The sequence below is a fragment of the Nothobranchius furzeri genome, chromosome 12 (assembly GCF_043380555.1).
Source record: "Nothobranchius furzeri strain GRZ-AD chromosome 12, NfurGRZ-RIMD1, whole genome shotgun sequence".
NCBI lineage: Eukaryota > Metazoa > Chordata > Actinopteri > Cyprinodontiformes > Nothobranchiidae > Nothobranchius > Nothobranchius furzeri.
In genome coordinates this window covers 49,943,045-49,962,364 of record NC_091752.1, presented here as the reverse complement: position 1 = coordinate 49,962,364, position 19,320 = coordinate 49,943,045, and the positions used below count along the sequence as shown (strand labels likewise).

Below are 19,320 nucleotides of genomic sequence, written 5' to 3'. Positions count from 1 at the left end.
GCAGAAATTATCTCACAACTAACTCAACTGCTTTTTCATTTAGGGCACATAAACAGTTTCTCCAAACTCTCAGTCATCGACACAACAACACACAAAGCAGACAAGACAGATATAGTGAATATATTGATTATGTTAGATTTTTTAACCCTCTGATGCATGAATTATGAAATCTTGAACCATGATTTTTTAAACAATTTTTTTCATTCATCTTTAGGTGTGAATGAAACAAATTTCAACAAATATTTTTTGTACCATTTTGTTAATTTACAAATACTTTATTACATGTCCATCTCAGTGGGCAGCATGCATTCTGAACATGAAATATGGTGGCTTGACTTACTGAAATCCAAATGGAGGGGCTCAAATGCAATAAAGTCTTCAACAGCTGTGCTTAATAGCAAAAATAAAGAAATAACAATTTTGAGTACCTGTCCACTGTAGTGACCATTATGCATCAAAGGGTTAATATTCAGAAAGAATAAAATATTATGAATGTTCTTTTTCTTCTGATGTGATGCAGAGCCAGGGTTAGGGTTTTGGGTTAGGGTTCCGATTGCAAAACACAAACTAAACTGAGTTTAAAAGGACTTTATGGAGTTTTGAATTTTTATGCTCGCGATTGCCCCCTCAGGCCAAAAGCGTAACGGCAGCTTCAATAGTAGGCTCGTGCACGAGGCGCGCATGCCGTACGTGCACACTCCTTAACGAAAATAACAGCTGAGACAGTCCCGTGTGTGTGTGTGTGTGTGTGAGTGTGTGTGTGTGAGTGTGTGTGTGTGTGTGTGTGTGTGTGTGTGTGTGTGTGTGTGTGTGTGTGTGTGTGTGTGTGTGTGTGTGTGTGTGTGTGTGTGTGTGTGTGTGTGGCCCGGAGGACAGAGGACAGGAGAACACGCAGCTGATTAATTAAATAATTTGGGTCTGTACCTTTCTCTTCAGCACAGCCGACAAAGGTTTGTGATGGGTCAGTCCTCCTGCATGCTCAGATCATTCCCTTCCCTTGCTTGAAAAATTGTTCCAAAATGAAAGTTGAACCCACATCTTTTTTATCTGTGAATTCAATGCCGTTCGGCGAGTCTCAAATAAAAATTTGGGCATCTTACTGTAAAAAAATATACCATTAATGTGAAAAAGAAACTCTAAATAAACTATGTTCACATCCAGAATCGATTGGGTCTTCTGCCCGAGAGTCCAACGTCTCACTAGGTGAGCTAAAGCGCCAATGACGTGTTCTGTATCTGTAGCTCTTATATCCTTGATGACAGCTGAAACAATGTTCAAAGAACGATTCGGAGCTAAAATGGCTATTTTGTTGCTAATTTGCAGGAAATATCTTTAAGAAAGTAGCGAAGGGTCCTCAGAAATGTAGCTAGGTTCGTCACTAGGCGTTAGGAACAGCGACAAAGTGGCACTACCTCACTCTCTGCTGCTAAAGCTACGGATAGCAAATGCTACGGGCTATGCCTGAGCGTGAACGTGCATGAAGCAGCCTGCTCGACCCGAGCAGCTCTCTTTTTCTGTGATTTTACAGAAAACAGGCAATCACAGTAAAATGCCAGGGCTCATTCTACAGGACCAGGGCATTGCAGGAGAATGTATGAAGAAGAAATGTATTATTTCTATACATGTTTTGGCTGTCAAACTTCCATTATGCCCCTTTAAGAGGTACACCGAGGTAAGGTTAAACCTCTGGGAGGATGACCTTTTAGGTTGAAGATGGAAAATGCACATCAGCAGACACAACAGAATCAAAATTTCTTGGACTTCTTATTGATGGAGACTTGACATGGAAATCACATAATAGTTACATAAAAGGTAAAATTTGCCAAGGAGTTTTACATAGAGTCAAGTTTTTACTGACTAATTCTGGTTTGTTGGCATTGTACAAATCACTGATTGTTCCTTACTTAACTTATTGTGTAGAAATCTGGGGAGCAACATACAAAAGCTATACACAACCCTTATTTATTTTACAGAAAAGAGCTCTGAGAATCATCAATTATAATGGCTGTAGCGATCCATCAAACCCATTGTTTATTAAATATAAATTACTGAAATTTCATGATTTAAAAGACTGGAAAATATTACAAACTAAGTATAAAGCCAATGTAGGTACTCTGCCAACAAACATTCAGGGGATATTTGAAAAGAGAACTAGTAATTACATGCTGAAAGAAACTGATGTGTTTACAAAACCTAGATTTAGAACTAAAATGAAGGAGTGGAATATATCTGTAAATGGTGTTAAATTATGGAATAACCTCAAAAGAGAAATTCAATTCATTTCAATTCAACTTTATTATCGGACTCAAGGTCCAGTGTCTCCACATGGATGATTGGTAACGCAATGCACTAAAATGGGGATCAACCAGCATCTGCACAAGTCTGTTCTTAGAGTTCTTCAATCGCAAGATAAACCTGTACATCAAATTCCTCATTATGGCTTGGAAGGTCCCGACATGAGCATTACAAAATAAAAGACCGAGGCTTCCCTAGCAGAGTCCTAAATGCATCGTTGTAGGCTACTTTAAGCTTACGCAAGCTGGCTTTCCTATACTTACACCAGAAAGGTGCAGCATACAAAGGTGTGCAGTAGGTTCTAAAAAGGTAGAAATTTAAAAAACTCATTCATTTAATATATTAAAAAATGTACCAAATTGGGTGTACTAAATAATTATAAAAATGTAAGTTAAATCAATGACTATGATCGCGCTGGAATTAAGAACAGGAACATTTTTAAAATGAATCTTCTATGTGTGTCTGACAAATGGAAATGTAATACTGTATTGAATACAAATAGATTATTTCTTCTGGAAAAGGGGGAAAAAGTTATAAGATGTTTTTCTTCATTCTTTCTTTTTCTTCATTTTCGTTCAAATTAGTTTTTTTATGTATATCTTATTGTTTATATGTTTTATTTGTTTTTATTTTGAATGAAATAAACGAATAAAAAAAGAGCATGGGAACTAAAATCAAGCAGCTGCCCACATGTTGAAGGTAAATGACATTATTGGCAGCAGCACTGAGAGAAAAGCACCAAATAACACAACATTTCTTGAAGTGACATTTTCAGCTAAGTGCATGTGCAGTTTCATGTGCTGCAGCTGAGCACCCAATTAGTCAACAAACTGGTGTGTGTGCTGCACATTCTGTGTGAATGTTGGTGCTGTCACAGAGCTGAAATGCATGGCAAGTCTAGGGCTAGACTTACGCTCCCACTACAGCTGGCAGACAATTACCATCATATAAAATAACCACATCTTATGAGTCAAAGTAGCAAGTATGATAGGTTGTCGGGTGAACATCTAAAAGCACAGAGCAACAGCAAAGCAGCCCGTGGAACAGATGAACAGAAGCATGCTGGGCAGAGACGTTCTGTGAAACATCTCTCTTCAACACAAATCCCTCCGTTTCTGTTTCCCAAACAGCACTTGAGCGATGGAGGCTGCGTCTGCAGGGTTGAGCTAATGGACAGTAACCACTGCTGTCAAACACTCTATTACAGCAAACAAAGCTGTGTTCATCAGCGGGGAACATACAGACATGTGGGACTGCTACCAATAACAGAACAAACTTTGATTTATTGAAACGAGGACAAACATAAATCCAACCCAGACACCGACTGGCGTGGAACAATCATCTTCCTACAAATGGTTCTCTAGAGCTGGAAGTCCTGTCATGGCTTTATTGTGTGGGTGTGCTGAATGATTCAGTTATACTAATAGATTACTGGCATATACAGTATGTCTTGGAAAGTGTCTAAAAACCAATCGGAGTTGCTCATTTGTACAAAATGCTTCAAATACTAAAGTCTTTGAATATTCTACTATTTCCTGCTTGATTCCCTCACGTTTCTCCTCATTTTGTAAAAGTTTTGAATCCAAACGTGAAGACACATCAAATGCCACGGTCTTTTTCATCAAAAGTGTGCTCCTTACGGGCAAAGCTGTTTTAGAAACTCGATGGAAATGTCAGCAGTGAAAGTGAACTGAAGCCACTGAATGACTGCAAGAGGTTCCTGTCTGTCATTATCTGCTCAGGTCTTCAACCCAGCATCGTGTGATTCACGCCAGGCAGACGGAGATAACGGGAGAAAATATTAGGCCAACAAAATGTCACAGCTGTTCTTAGTAGTCTGGCTTGTGGGCATTTAAGGTCCGTCTCTGGGTTTGATCAAAGAAATTGTAACGAGAGTTTTTTTTCCCTAACGACACGATTAATTTACAGACATGGATAAAATTTCTGGCGCCCTTCCAATTATTATTTTTTCAACTGAATCTCAAACTAAAAGCTTATTTTTAAGATTAGATTTTCAGTTACTATTTAGAGTATTTTTTAATTCAGTAAATTTCATTGTGGGGTTTAATTTGAATGGGAATATCTCTAAATAAAGGAAGATGTGGAAAACAAAATCTCCTTTTCATTTTGGTAACGAACAAACGTCTTTTCAACCACATCATTCTGAAAAGAATGAAACCCTTTCATCTCTGAATGTGTGCAGAAACCTGTCTTTTGCTCACCCTCTTCTGCTCTCTCCAGCGGCCTCGGAGTTTGTCATCCAACCGTGGAGCAGCGGAGGCCCACTGTGCTGCCAGCCTGCGCATTCGTCTCTTCATGAAGCTCAAAGACTCTTTCCCGGTGCCCACCTGCTCCAGCAGAGGCCCGATGTCAGACTGGAACACAGCCTGGACGACAAGAGCAATAAAAATCACTGCAACAGCAACGCGCCGCAAATGTAGAGGACATCTGATGCGATCTGCTTTTGCGTCGAGTTCAAATTTAGGAGAATACGTAAAGCCAGCTTTAAAATTTGGCCTGGAGCAGAACAGGAGGGGTCCTCAAAGATTAAATCAAACGGACGTCACAAGTTTGTTCTCTCTGAGTGAACTACTTTTTATTTTGGAGGTGGTTAAACACGTACAGAGCAGAGTCAGCTTGTCGTGTTGCGTTATGTGCTTGCACCCCGAGGCGAGGCTTCTGTAAGTGGCTGCCTGAGGGAAGCCTGCATTTACTAGTCACATCTACTTTACGCAATCTCCGCATCACAGCTCGAAAACTAGACGTGATTATAAATCATTAGTGAAAATATCAGTAATTCGTCAAACTCACGACATGGGAAATTCCTACAAAAACAACACAGAAATGCACAACTGTATATAATATTTTTCCCAAGGGCAACGACTTGTGTTCAGCAGGATGTGGAGCACCTAAGGGAAGCCTCGGGATTAGTCCCTACGGAGACACACTGGCAATTAAAAGCAGCTGGCAGAGAAGCAGGAAGGATTCACTTCATCATACCAGCTGGACGAAAACCGGGGGAGAACTAGCAGAGGTAAAGACTTACTTCAGGTCTTTGGAAGTGTTTTCCAAAGTTAGGATCTATTAATTTCTTTGGAAGTAAAATTTCAAGATGATGGGTTTCAAGTAGAAATGCACCAATTCTGATCTATGTCAGTGAAGTGTAACAAACCGAACACATTTAGCTTTTTCATTTGTGATGAGTGCGGAAGCAACACTGTTACTCCTGCTGCACACTGGAGGCAACAGCAGCGCGGAACGCCAGCGGAACGCCACTGCTTCAAAATGAATCCATTATGTCTATGGAGTGTAACAAACCAGCCACGCCACTACAGATTGGATCAGGTTCTATTTCACCCAAGAGCCGCTTCTGTCAATTTCCGCAGTTTATATAGGGCAAGACAGGAAGTCACACACAGTTTTGGTGTCAAATCCCTGGTAATTTCAAAATAAAAGTACAGCAGCGATGAAAGTGCAACAGTGTGTTTTTCATGGCTTTAATCATGGCAGTGGAGAGAAACAACATCAAATATGGCATCAAACAGCGATAACAACATGATTTCCTTTTAATGGCGGACTGCATAAACAAACCGTAACCTTTGAAGTCTCGAGGGATTTTGTGATCTTGCGAGTGGAGCGAGGAGTCGAGAGAGAAGCCGCTTCGCTGCTGAGACTCTCCAGGTGTGCACTGGAGTGCTGTAAATGTCGCGAGTAAACCGTCCCGCTGCTGTTCCGCACCGCTGACGCTTCCAGTGTGCAGCTGTGGTAAGTTTGATTTTCTCCGTTTTCTAATTTGTGAAATGTCTTCCTGCTTGTGGAGTTTCCTCCTTTTTTGTTTGTTAACCCCCTTATTTCATTATCTCCACTCTCCAATTATCATTTCTTGTTGTTGTTATTTATTTGCCCCTTGTTTTTCTGCTTGTCCACTGGGTGTGATGTGTGTCGCAAAACCCCTGGGCCTCAACAGCCCGTAGCCAGTTTGTTTTAGTTGTTTTCCTGATCCAGCAGACTCGATTCAATAGTTTTATGTCCTGTTCAGCAAACAGAAACCTGTTAATTACCCACTAATTATGGGGACACTAAGTCACGCCCATCTACTTCTGGTCCATGGGTCTCCCAACACCAAATAAAAAGAAAAGGAGTCTATGAGGTGATTAAAGTTCTCCTTATCCCGTTTGATATGAGCTATGGATTTCAAGCATGATGTTTGAGAATTTTTAAAGACATATTTTGGAACAGGGGCAAAAGTTATTCTAGGTTTTGTGTGAAAACATGTAGAGGACTACAATTTTCGTCTCACCAAATTGACGTCATCAAACAAGACATGAAAAAGAGGAGAAGATTAGTTTAGCAACCTTCAAATCTTTCTTCCAGTATGAAAGGAGGAGAATTAAATGTGGAGAAAAGCACTAAAAATCTGGCCATGTGGCTTGTAGCAGCTACACTGGGGAGTAGAGATTCTGCACTGATGTCATATATGCAACTTCTGATCTAGTCATTTTAATTATACATTTTTACAAGCTAATAAATGTCAAATTATGTGACAGACATAGTTGAAACACAAATTTATCATTTAAACTGAAGTAAAACATACATTATGTGTGATTCAGGGCGTAAAGCAAAGCGTTTTAGAAAATAATTAGATTCCCTTTAATCAGTTAATTAAAGCAAAGAAGTGTCTAAAATATTAGGGATGTTGTCCCCTGAGGACCAGGTCTCGACCAGTCCGGCCACAACCACTGTATTTCCCCAAGTTGAGATTATCATAAAAGCTATTTACAGCGACTTTAAAGAACCACATTTTAAGAAGTAAGAATAACATCCCGTGTTCACAAGTAATTGAAATTGCGCCCACATTTTCAAAGTTAAACATATCTGTTTTAACAGCGGTAGTTTTTGCATCTTTACTGTTCCCCTGCTTCAGCCCTCTCCCCCTCCCCCTGCGCAGCGGCCGCAAACTCAATGACTACGTTTACATGCAGCCAATATCCGGGTTATGATCGGGTTAAGGTCGGTATTCGGGTTTCTGAGTTGATCAGTATAACCCGTTTACAAGCGTAAATAGAAAGAGTTACCCCTAAAGCCTGGTTTATGCTTCTCCGTCAGCTCCGCAAGGGACAGACACGCACGGATTGACGGAAGCGTTTTGCGCTTTTACTTCTCCGTCTCCTGGGGAGTGTTGCAAAGCAATTGCCTGACAGGACCACAGAGGGCGTAGCGCTGTTCTGTGGTATCCTGTCATGTATTGGTCCACGATCGTGTGTTTATATTGTGTTTTTTGTGTATATAAGAGACTTTTAACACGGACGTATTTGTCTCTCATTCTCCCACCGCTTCATGCGCTCCCCACCTCTAAACCCACGTTTCCTGTCATTTCCATCCACAAATAAAACGCTTGCTGCGCATCTTTTCACTCCTCCAGTCATGGGAGAATTAAACGTTCATATTTTTAGAGTTTTTTTCGCGAGGTATTCTTCAAGCTTCTCCGTGTCTGCCGCTAGTTATCCTCGGCTCTCTTTGCAATGGCGGCGCTGTAAACAACAGCGGCGTCCTGACCAATCACAAGCTTGCGTAATCCGTCTCGTTCGACGGATGTTTAAAAAAGTGGGCTCGACTCCGTACGTACTTGCGTGCCTGCCGGAGCCCTACGCAAGGACGGATAATGGCGTTGCGTGTCTCCGCACTGACGCAGACGGAGAAGCATAAATCAGGCTTAACTTGCATAACCCAATTTAAATGCAGACGTTGGGGTAGCGTCAGGACGTATGGACTACGTCCAGACGCAATATGCGTCATTTCCGGTTCTTCTTGTTCCGGTATCCGTGAAAACAACAACATGTTTCCCAGTTCGGAAGAGATAGCGACCGCGTTTGTTTGCGCTTTAGTTTACTCATCACTCCAAAAGTGTGGTGCTGTGCCGCGACTCGCCATGTTGCTCCCAACTTGTTGTTTACTTCCGGTGTTCTGGCGCATACAAGACGTCTCGCTACTCAAAAGACCAAGATTCCTTGCGAACAGAGCATGGGCAGAACACACGCTTTGATGGGGATATGCCGATATGCGTTTACACCACCAAACATTCGGGTTAGAAAAGGGTTACCCCAGGTGTAGTAACCGGGTTTTTAAAAACCCGGTTATGAGCATATCCGGGTTTTTGGCGGTGTTTACATGGACCTGCGGAACCGGGTTATTGTGAATATTCGGGTTTTAAAAGGGTTACTGGCTGCATGTAAACGCACTGAGTGATGCGCCTGCAGCCTCTTAGAGTTCCTGCTGATCTAAACATTGAAAGGATGATTTTATTTTCCTCACTTCTGATTACCTTCATTGGTGTCTGTTTGTTGCAACCACCAGGTACAAAAACAAACTTGTTTTTATTTGACTATTTTTCTGTCCCGTCTCATTTATTATCTTCCTGCATCTCCTCTCATTCCTAAAGAAAAACTGCTACCTGGCTTCATATTTTCACCTCATGAATTATCTTTGAACTACAATTCTAAAAGATCTACCGACCGCAAATATAGAGTGCGTGCGTGCTGCGCGTAGACCGCATCGGTGCGGTGAAGTCACCGGAGGATGAAACAGGTGATGCGCTCCGCAGCAGCGAAACGCAGCAGACACAAACAAAAGACAGAAAGCATAAAAACAAATAAGCCGACATAAACGATCGTGTGTTAACTTTGTTTTTGAGGTGGCGACACTTTGAGAATGTTACTGTGGCCGTGCTCAAGACGCATCTGTCTGGAGCACGTCAACGATCAGAGCTCTGCGCCACTCAGCTCTAAATAATCCCCGGAGAGTCCACATAGAAAATAGTAGAACCAGGATTGTTTTCGGGCTCCCCCTGAGTGTGTTGAGGGCTTCCAGAAGCTCCCTAGCTCACCCGTAATTTGAATCATGCGTATAGCACAAGTCTGTCGCGTGAGTTGCCGGATCCTAGCCTACAGTTGCCGGAACGGTCCTTTCAAAATAGAATTGTTCCCGGATCTTCTTCCGGCAAGATCCGGCTCAAATTAAGCACTGGCTGAAGCATAGGAGGATATGTTCATGTCCGAGATATTGTGTGTTCATGCATGTGTGTTGCAGCTTTAATAAGTGAGTCCATGACCTTTCTCCCAGTTCAGTCACAGCGTCTCTCATCTAAGATACACGTTCTTGGCGAACTGATCCAACGAGCTCACTGGCCCATGTGAGGAATGAGAGAGGGAAGAGATAGAGCAGCTGTTTGTATCCATTTTCCAGACAGAGTTTTGAAAATCTTTAGCCCTCAAGGTCAAGATTGGGGGAGCCAAATTCCGATAACAGCAATTGTTTTGGAAAAGGCCAGAAAGAAAGTTTCCTCTGTGTGTTCTTGGTATTTGTAAAAGTAGCTTGAGATTTTTGTAGAGCTATTTGTTTCTGATTTACCATTAGCATTGTTGGCTCAACAATAGCCTCCAACCTACTTCACTTGATGTTGTCATCACGTTACAATGTTGAAGTAAAATCAGAAGATGCCGTTGCTCCTCAGGGGTACAAGAAATACCTTCTGAGCCGCTCCTGTTACTGGTTAACATGCAGTTAAAAATGCTGATACATTTTGCCGGCCGAAATCAAATTACAAATGCCGGCACAGATTTAGCATCCCTGTGGGCTCACAGATTGAACACGAATTCACGTCTCTCTTCCTTTTTTACAAAAAGAGAAAAACTGACAACCCCTCAGCTGTCCGGAAATTAAATCTGTTTTAATGTCACCTTTCTTTCAACACGATTGAGACATTACACTGCTTTATGATTGTTTTCAGTGTAAAATTGTTACTTTTAACACATCTGTAATATCCCTTTTATATGTGATGTTGAAATATTGTTTTTAATTAGTTACTGATTCATTTTAAATTATTTATATGTTTATTTAAGTAAAGATTTTTACACACCCATTATTACTTCCTAGAAATTAGCCATTATTTTAATGTTTACATAATCTAGATTAACATCCTAGATGTTCTGGGCTTTTTCACCAACTGTGTTTTCCTGTTTTATTTGTACCTTCCAGGCACTTCACAAATGTGGTTGCATTAGTGGCTAATGTTTTCACTCTAAATGACATTATTGCCATGTTCGATGTTCCCCCTCTTCAGCCGACTGTGTTATTATAGTGAACGTAAAACTAATGGTGTGGAAGTCGAATGCTACCTGTTTCTTGGGGAGAGGCCTCTGGGTGGGGGTAATGGTCTGGTTCCTCCAGGCCAGCGGGGGGCAGAACCACTCCACTTCACTCAGGTAGATGAGGAAGGAGCAGTCGGAGCCGTCAACGCCGTAAAACGCGTAGCAGGGGTCGGAGGTCCAACGAGTGCGCATCCACTAGACAATAAAGGTTGGAGAGTGGAACACTTCATGTATTCACTACTACATTTGTGCATTTTCACTTTCTACATTCAGGATACGAGGCAGATGGATTGTAACACAAATGTTTCCTCACAAATCAACTCCAATGACAAAGTAAAGCCTTTTTGTATGTCGAGATATATTTGGTGCAAAACTAAACAACAGGACAATTAAGACCTACTTCCATCACTGATGAGTACAAACATTACCTCTTATATGTTACCATGGTTACAATATCCCAGCTGTTGGAGCTATTTATATACATCTGATGTTCCAGTCTGTTGGACAAAGACTGAATCTTTCCAGACATGATTAACGAACAGCACACTTTAAACATGCTCTAGTTTTGTGGGCTTTATTTCCCCTTTGCTATTGCATCTACCAAATAGCATGTAGTGCTCTACTACATTGTGTAGTTTACAAAATGCCAATTAGACATAACTTTTTACTCCACTCTTCTCTGTGTAACACATGCCTTTTCTGCCATCCACACCTATGTACGGTAGCTTTCAGACTCTGAGTTTTCAAATATTTCAAACAATTTATTTAAAAAGAGGATGGTGAATTTTTGCCCAGGGAAGTCATTAAGAAATGACAAAAGTGATAAATGCTTTCTGTTCAGTTGGGCGTTAGGACTTACATCCATCTTGCTGGTGCAGTCTGGGTAACGGGGATCTTTGGGAGTTTCACATAATCCGAAGGCTCCTTCCCGAACTGGAAAGAAAGAAGTAAGAAGTATTTCACTCAAAGCTCTCATTCACTATTTTTTTAATAAATTGTGTGTGGTTTCTAGTATAAATGAATGCATTGGGAGTTGTTCTCTGTAGGAAAAAAAACTCTGGTGTTCCTTTTTCAGGAAGGAGAAGTCAGGCAGAGAAAAGGTGGGCAGAAAACGGCAGGATTTGGAGTCTTATCCATGGATATTTGGACAACTTGCTTCTGATTGGCTACAGCAATGTGGCCTGGCCTGACAGACTCATCCTCTGTTTGATTCTGGACAGAGAAAGAGTCTGGTTACTCACAGGCAGAGAGGCACATGAGGGGCGGCTAGCCAGCTCAAAAATAACCAATCAGAGGACGGAAATGCAGACTGCACCGCACAATGCTGTAAATTTTTAGCTGAAGTCAAAAATGGCGTCTGGCAACGGCGCGAAAAATCTTTTTTTTTTTTAGAAGAAAGGCTTTTAGCGCTTCTACTTGTTGTGGATTTAAAGACATTTCCAAGTCATTTAGAACAGAGGAAAGAGAAAACGACGCTTCAGTCTCCATGTTTATGACAAACTCGGTGTTGTGGAGTGTGACGTAGGCTACTCAGCGCTGATTGGCTCGGTTAGGATTCTCAGGGGGTGGGGTTATTTGAGTAGGAGAGTTCCCAGACCCTTTCTCTGCACAGAATTAAACAGAGGACGAGTCTGGCAGGCCAGGCTAACAGCAATGCAACCCAACCATTAACACTGCTTGCTTAGCAACTTTAGCAACGGCTAACAAATAGAAAACACGCCTCGGTAGAACATGAACATAGGAACACGCCTTGACGTTCCTGATGTATCTCCTAGAAAACCGGGGCGGGACCAAGATATCAAAGCAAGGTTCCTTGACATGAGAAGCACCACTTTTTACAGTGATAAACTCTTCTTCTGCCATTCCTGCTATTTACTGGTATTGATATCTTATTAGTGGCACATGGTGTTCAAAAGGAGAACTGCAGCATCATCAGCACAAACAGCAATATTTCCACACCCAAGTACGCTAGTATGCTCTTGCGTACTTGTCGAGTATAGTTTATTTGCATTGATTGTTTATATTCTGAATTGGTTTTGACTGCTTATTAGCTCATGCACCTGGCCAGAGACACACAACCAAACTACCCGTAGCTTTGACTTTTGGAAACATCTCATGGTATGATTGTTTTGGCATTTTTCCCCAGTTCATTTGATTTTCTTCCCCTTGCGTATAGTTGACTTACACCAAAGCATAAAACCATCACCAGAACATCCTTGCTGGCCCTAGAGTCTGCAAAAGTTCAAAAATAAAATATCATGCTCTCATTTCACAATAAAATACTGATCTATCGTATTTTCTCAGGAGAGAAATTTCATAAACAACCACTTCTTCCAGGAAGTTACCTGCTCACTGGCTTGGAGTAAAATCACTTGCTGGGAGCTAAAACGTGTTAATGACTGCGGTGCTTATGTGATGGAAGACTCGAGTTGCTATTTGTTCTGTAAAATGCAAGTGGCGATCTTGCTTTTTTCCTTTGCTTTTTTTGGCCAGAAGTGCGTGCACTGCTGTTATTGATGAGACCAGGTGACTTGGAGTCAGAGCTTTCTTAAACCTGCTGAATGGCCAAGTCTGTAAACTCACTCACTGGGTTTATTATTCAAATACCACATTAGCATGAATCACACAAATAATCATCCTACCTCCTGTTCTGTTCCCTTAATATTTTTTCCTTCCCTCTCCTTACACCCTTGCTACCTTTCCCCATCCTTCCTTCCTTCCCCCTTTCTTTTCCTTGAAGCCCGGCACCAGTAAGCCTAATTAAAGGAGCGGTTGCAGCTCCTCCACTGGCTTGCTGCCAACCGTCAAAGAGCACAATCACACAGACAAATAATTGCCAGCCATTCTATCAGATTAGCATGATAACGACAGACCTCTCACAAGGAAACACGCTACTACCTCTCGCCGTCAAAGCCAGGCTCTTCCCTGCCTTATTTTAATAACATATCAGACATTATGACGAGAGGAGAAAAGTTCTGGCATGTTTTAATGAGACAGTGTGTTAAACTGTGTACAGTCAAGTGCACGCTGAGGATTGAGAAAAAACATGAGGAAACTGAATTGTTAATTCACTGGATTTCTATTTTCTGTTGTGTGAAGTAGCTGAGAATGAAGGTTATTAGAGAAGGCTGGCGAAACTAGGATCTGAATAAGATCGTAGTTATTCATCACTATAATCTATAACTCCTGCAGTTGCCATATTATATGACAGAGACAATAGAACTCATTTATCCTGACACAAATAGTGGAAAACAGTTGGAATATTTGTAATGTTTGATGAAAAAGGCCAATTATGTTCTATTTGAACAAAAATGAAGTGCAAATTGTTGAGTTGCATGATTCAGAATGAATGAGTTCAAAATGTGTAGGTGTATTTGTAAATTAGGCTTAAAACCGTATGTGGCGCTCCACAGGGATGTATGTTCGGGGTCTTGTAATGGTGTAAGACTCAAATCGTACCTCGGCTGCTGGCCATGCTGCGCTGCAGGATCTGCTCCACCCGCACCGCCATGTCAGACATATTCTGGGCAATAGCCTGGATCCGTTCCACCAGTCCCATCGGCTGAATCCTGGTCAGTTAAACCAAACACAGAAACACAAAAATAAGTGAAAATTGCTCCGATGTTTTTAAAAAAATGGAAAAGATCCATCCCTCTTTTTAAATGTTTTCATCGGCTGCACAATTAAAAATTAAGCTTTGGAGAAATTTTTTGTTTACCTGAAGACATACAAGTCAGTGAGCCCCAGGGCAGCTGTGGCTAAAATGTAGCTCATCACCACCAGGGTGTGACTGGGTGTGTATGCATGGCTGAATGACTGATTGTGTTGTAAAGTGCCTTGGGGGGGTTCTAGGACTACAGAAGGCGCTATATCAAATACAGGCTACAGTTTGTCCAGTCATTTCGGAGATTTGACTGAAAAACCACCCGTATGCAGCGTATGCTTAGAAAAAAAAAGTCCCAGTAAGCAGCCCACTTAAAGCACTGTTTTTAATAAATCATGTGTAAAAGCCAGTATGTCCATTAAAGCTGGCTCACAGACTTTTACAAATATATTTTTCTCGTTGGTACAACACTTTTCTCAGGAGTTGAAACAAACCCGACAGGGCTAAAAAGGCACTCTACCACTACAACTACTGCCTTACAAGTTCTGTCAGAGGACGGACGGGAAAATGCCCAGAAGAGGTATCGTGTGTTTCAACGGGAAATTGTGGAGAACACAAATGCTAGTGATGTGACTGACGTTCACGAATGAATCAAATCTTTTGAACGGATTTTCAAAGTGAATGATGAGAGCCGAGTCCCTGTCGAGAACCGTTCATCTCAACAAACCTCCTCGAAGTCAGTCAAACTCACCCGCTAAAACCCCACCCACGGCTGTGACAGACGCAGGAGGAACCATAGATATGTCTATAAACACGTGTTTATAGACATATCTATGGGAGGAACGCTAACCAATCCCGTGCGTCCTCACGGACACCACAGGAAGACGTTGCTCTTGATAATAAAAAATACCAGCTCAACTGTCTCGCTCATGTTTAGGTCAAATCCAGCTCACAGAAGCCCACATGAGCTCCAGAACCGGATCACAGGCATCTCTCTCTCAGCTCAGCGGGCCAGCCGAGCAAACTTTCTGGGTCGGAACCAGATCAGAACCACCGTGGACCTCTAGGTGAGGATCGTGTGCAGCTTTAAAAAAAATCAGCTCAACTGGCTCATTGATGTCTGGGTTGGATCCAGCTCACAGAAGCCAGCATGAGCTCCAGAACCGGATCACAGGTGTCTCTCTGTCTCTCTCTCTAAGCGCTAAACTACGTTGCGTGAATGGATATTAACGAGTATGAGACCGCTGGCAGATGCTCATTAGTATTAATATTATATTAACTGACCAATAATATTTTAATTGTCTGGTAATCTAAACGATATTGTGATGTAAGCACACGAATTTAAGCTAACATCCTTAACTCACCAAACACCCGCTGCTACCGCCTGCTTCTCCTCCTTAATCTCTTTGCTTTGGCCGATGGTTTCTCCCTCTGGTTTGTCTCTGCTCTCTGGGGCGTGCAACAAACTCATAACTTTATGGTTTTGCTCAATCATGAGGATAACTGTAAATATTTAAAGTTTCCTCTGCTTCAGAGCTGGCATTACAATCCATATTTTTCACTGGATTAAACTAACAGGACTCCCTCAGATGACGTCACTTGGTTTGGCCAAAAAAAATAATAATTTTCTTCCAAAAATGACTCTAAAAGCCTAAATAATTTATGTATGTGAAAAAAAATGTTTAAAACGAGTTTCTCTTATGTTTCTCTAAACATTGGTTCATGGGAGTCTCTAACCTGCAATTTGCTCTTTAAGAGAAAGGATCTGGCTCTAAACAAAGTAAACTGAGCTGATTATAAACCGGGAGAACTTACGTGAGCAGCAGGTGAGAGGAAATCAGGAAAGATTAAAGCCGACGGATCCAACCAAAATAATCAACAGAGCAAAGTAATGCTAACTGGAAATAAACGTGTTGGAATTGTGTGTCTCTGTGTTGTCCTGCGATGGACTGGCAACCTGTCCAGGGTATACCCTGCCTGTTAGCTCGTAGACTGCTGGAGCTAGCCAGCGTCCCACTACCCTGCATGGGTAAGACGGTAAAGAAAATGAATGGATGGAAACAATGATACAACACAACAAACAAGGCAACAAACTTTAAAAGACAAACAGTCAAACCAAAAACTCTTCGATTTTATTTTTGATTTTTCCACTTTTCATCCTGAGATTTTGCTTTTCATTTAATTCTGAAATGACTTTTAATTAGGTGCCAAAAAATCTAGTTTTGTTATTGGTTCTAGTTCTGGTTCAGAAAATCAGTATATTTAATATCATTTATTCAGAGTAGAGCCTTGTACAGAGGTGTGACCAAGTCACTGCTTTGCAAGTCACAAGTAAGTCACAAGTCTTGAGTCAAGTCCAAGTCATGTGACTCGAGTCCACCTTGTATTCTTCTTGTGAATCTACTTTGCTTCTGTTACACATAAAGATCCCCAATGAAGAAGAAGAAAGTATCATTTCTATAGCGCCTCTCAACATAAAAATCACGAGGTGCTTCACAAAAACAAAAACAAAAATTTTAATATAAAAAAGCATTTAGAAAATGTTTAAAAATATATTTAAAATGAGCAAAAAAAGGCAACTGGGATTTAAAAGGAAAAATGTTAAGAAAGAGAGAGAGTGAATAGGAAAGAGGGAAATCAGTGAATCCTGAGGAAGGTGGAATAGGTGGGGAGAGCAGAATAAAGAGAGAGGGGTTGAAGAAGGAGAACAATGCTTCTATCCTATTCTGACTTTACCTTTCCATGACTTCAACACGGCTGCCAACTACACTTAGAAAAAGGCAAACAAGGGGTATTTCTCAATGCCAAGAAACCTCGGCTTGATGTCTTGGCCCCCACCCCGGTTGCCTTGGAGATACGTCATCAGGAGCCGCCAAGACGTGTTCCTATGTTCATGTTCTACCGAGGCGCGTGTTCTCCATTTGTTAGCTGTTTAGCTAGCTGAGCTAGGATACACAGGAGGCGTGTTGTAGCCTAGCCTTGGTCCAAAATTTCCCAGAATACAGTGCGGTATTTTCAAAAGGATGGAGGATCAGAAGCCAGCAGCTACTTCTGGGGCAAATTTCAAGTTTAGAGGTAAGTCAACTAATTTAAAATGTTCTTTTAGATCCAAAGAAGTTTTCTATGGTTGGTTAGTTGCTTAGTAGTTGCAGCTTTGGTGGCCAGCAGGTAGTAACTCACTTATATATTTAATTTAATAAACATATACACAATTTAAAAAGTAAAATGCTCATTATATATTTATATTGAAACGAATACATATAAAATATAACGTTGTCACGTGACGTTACGTGACTGCCGTGGAAGCCGCGGTCACGTGATGCAAGTCTGTTCCATTTAACCGTTTTGACCAAGGAAGGACAGTGTCCTCTTAAGCAAGGCACCTGGCCTCGCAAGACATCGCCTCGCAAGGCCAGGTGCCTTGACATTGAGAAACACTCACAGTCTTAGGAATATTACATTTGAGCTATAAATAACAGTCTGGAGCATGGGCAAAGTTTTTTGGGGGGGCAAGGGGGACATGCCCCCCCCCCACACACACACACACACACACACACACACTTTTTCTTCCAAAGTCAGTTTTTGTCTCCTGCACTTTTTACCGTCCAAAAACAATATTACGCTGGTTAAGTAGACACTGGTTGAGCACAGGGACCAAGTAGAAGGCAACAGCTCACGTTATAGCCTGTTGGAACTGTCCAAAAGCTCATCCATTGGCTTTGCTAACGTGTGATTGGCAATTCCTGCCACCTGTGTACTTGACAGTTCTGCATTCCTGACATTGCATTAAAGAGCCTCTAGGTTGTAGTTTTATGCATATTTTTGTATACTTACTGTAAGGACACCCCTCCCCCTGAACCCATGCCAGTTGTGTTCCCCAACCCCCCCCCCCCCCCCCCCCCCAACGTGTAAAGTCAAAACTACGCCATGGTCTGGAGCACTAACTAATTGTGAAACACATTCCTTAAAATGCTAAATCATAATTTCACATTGTTTCCTCGTAATTAGCTCATGTTTGCCTCCTTTTTCAGCTCTAATCAAACACAGAAGATGATGAAAAATATTTTTGCATGAAGAAAACCTTCAAACAAGTCACTGCTACTGCCGAAGTCTGCTTTCTTTTACCTCCACGTATTCTTCATCACAAACTCTAAATATAAAAGCAGCTCCTGAACTCAAACTTGAGCCGATCGGCACGCGGCTTTAATGATCGCTGCCGTGTACTCCACAAAAAAAGTAATATTCAGTGATGTAACATCTGTACTGTTGGGTATCATTAGCAGCTTACATGAAAACAAACACTTCAATGAATTATTTTAATGAGCCCTCTTGTACACTGGGATCCCGGAAATTACATTGCTCATTAAACAGCTGTGAATGTCAGAAAACCTGGAAAATTCACAAAAAAAAACTCCCAAAAAATAATAATGAAAGCAAACAGAACAACAGTTCACATCCGGGTGCAGATCCAGCGGTAGGGGTCTGATTTTTCATGGAGGCTGCTGTTGTTGCTGTAATTTTCTTGTTCATTTAAATTCACTGTGTCTTATTCAATAAGTTTTATTTTATTAGATGTGATGAATGTTTTTTTTAGGTCAAATGACTGTATGGGTTGGCCACACCCAAGGGAGAATAATGATGATAACTTGTGACCCTAAGAATTGATTCTCAGGAAGACTGCAGATCAAACATGAACAAATAAAATAATTCTAATTTCTTTTGTGTGTCTGAGCAGCAAAACATGACACCAAGTTCCCGTTTCAGGAGCCAGAGGAGAGCTGATCTACAGATGGCAGGATTTGAAGTTTTACTTCCTGATATTCAGACATCTTGCCTCTGATTGGCTAACAGCAACACAACTCTACCACTGACTTTGTTTGCTCTGCAACGTTGATGTTTTATCTCCACAAATAACACAAGCTCGAAGGAGTTCTGCCCTGTTTTAGGCACGCCAAGGCAGCTTTATTTTTTTTGTACATTTCATACACAGAGGCAATTCAATGTGCTTTCCATTAGCAAGAAAATGAAATTTAAATTTTTTAAAGAAACTAATGTGCAAGCATGGGTTCTCTCCAGGTTCTCCGGCTTCCTCCCACAGTCCAAAAAAGTGTCTGTTAGGTAATTGGTTTGTCCAAATTGTCCTTAGGGGTGTGTGTGTGTGTGTGTGTGTGTGTGTGTGTGTGTGTGTGTGTGTGTGTGTGTGTGTGTGTGTGTGTGTGTGTGTGTGTTTGTGTGTGTGTGTGTGTGTGTGTGTGTGTGTGTGTGTGTGTGTGT

The 19,320-nt window shown here is 41.4% G+C and overlaps 1 protein-coding gene across 1 annotated transcript in view; it reads right to left on the bottom strand.

The window, feature by feature from the left end:
- LOC107376702 (alpha-1,6-mannosylglycoprotein 6-beta-N-acetylglucosaminyltransferase B) overlaps window positions 1-19,320 on the bottom strand; it is a 154,357-nt gene that overhangs the window by 85,274 nt on the left and 49,763 nt on the right. The window contains exons 4-7 of the mRNA XM_015945961.3: window positions 13,902-14,011; window positions 11,302-11,375; window positions 10,470-10,637; window positions 4,518-4,682 (exon numbers count right to left, since the gene is read on the bottom strand). Coding sequence (XP_015801447.3) covers window positions 4,518-4,682; window positions 10,470-10,637; window positions 11,302-11,375; window positions 13,902-14,011 — 517 coding nt within the window. The remainder of the gene's footprint in view (window positions 1-4,517; window positions 4,683-10,469; window positions 10,638-11,301; window positions 11,376-13,901; window positions 14,012-19,320) is intronic.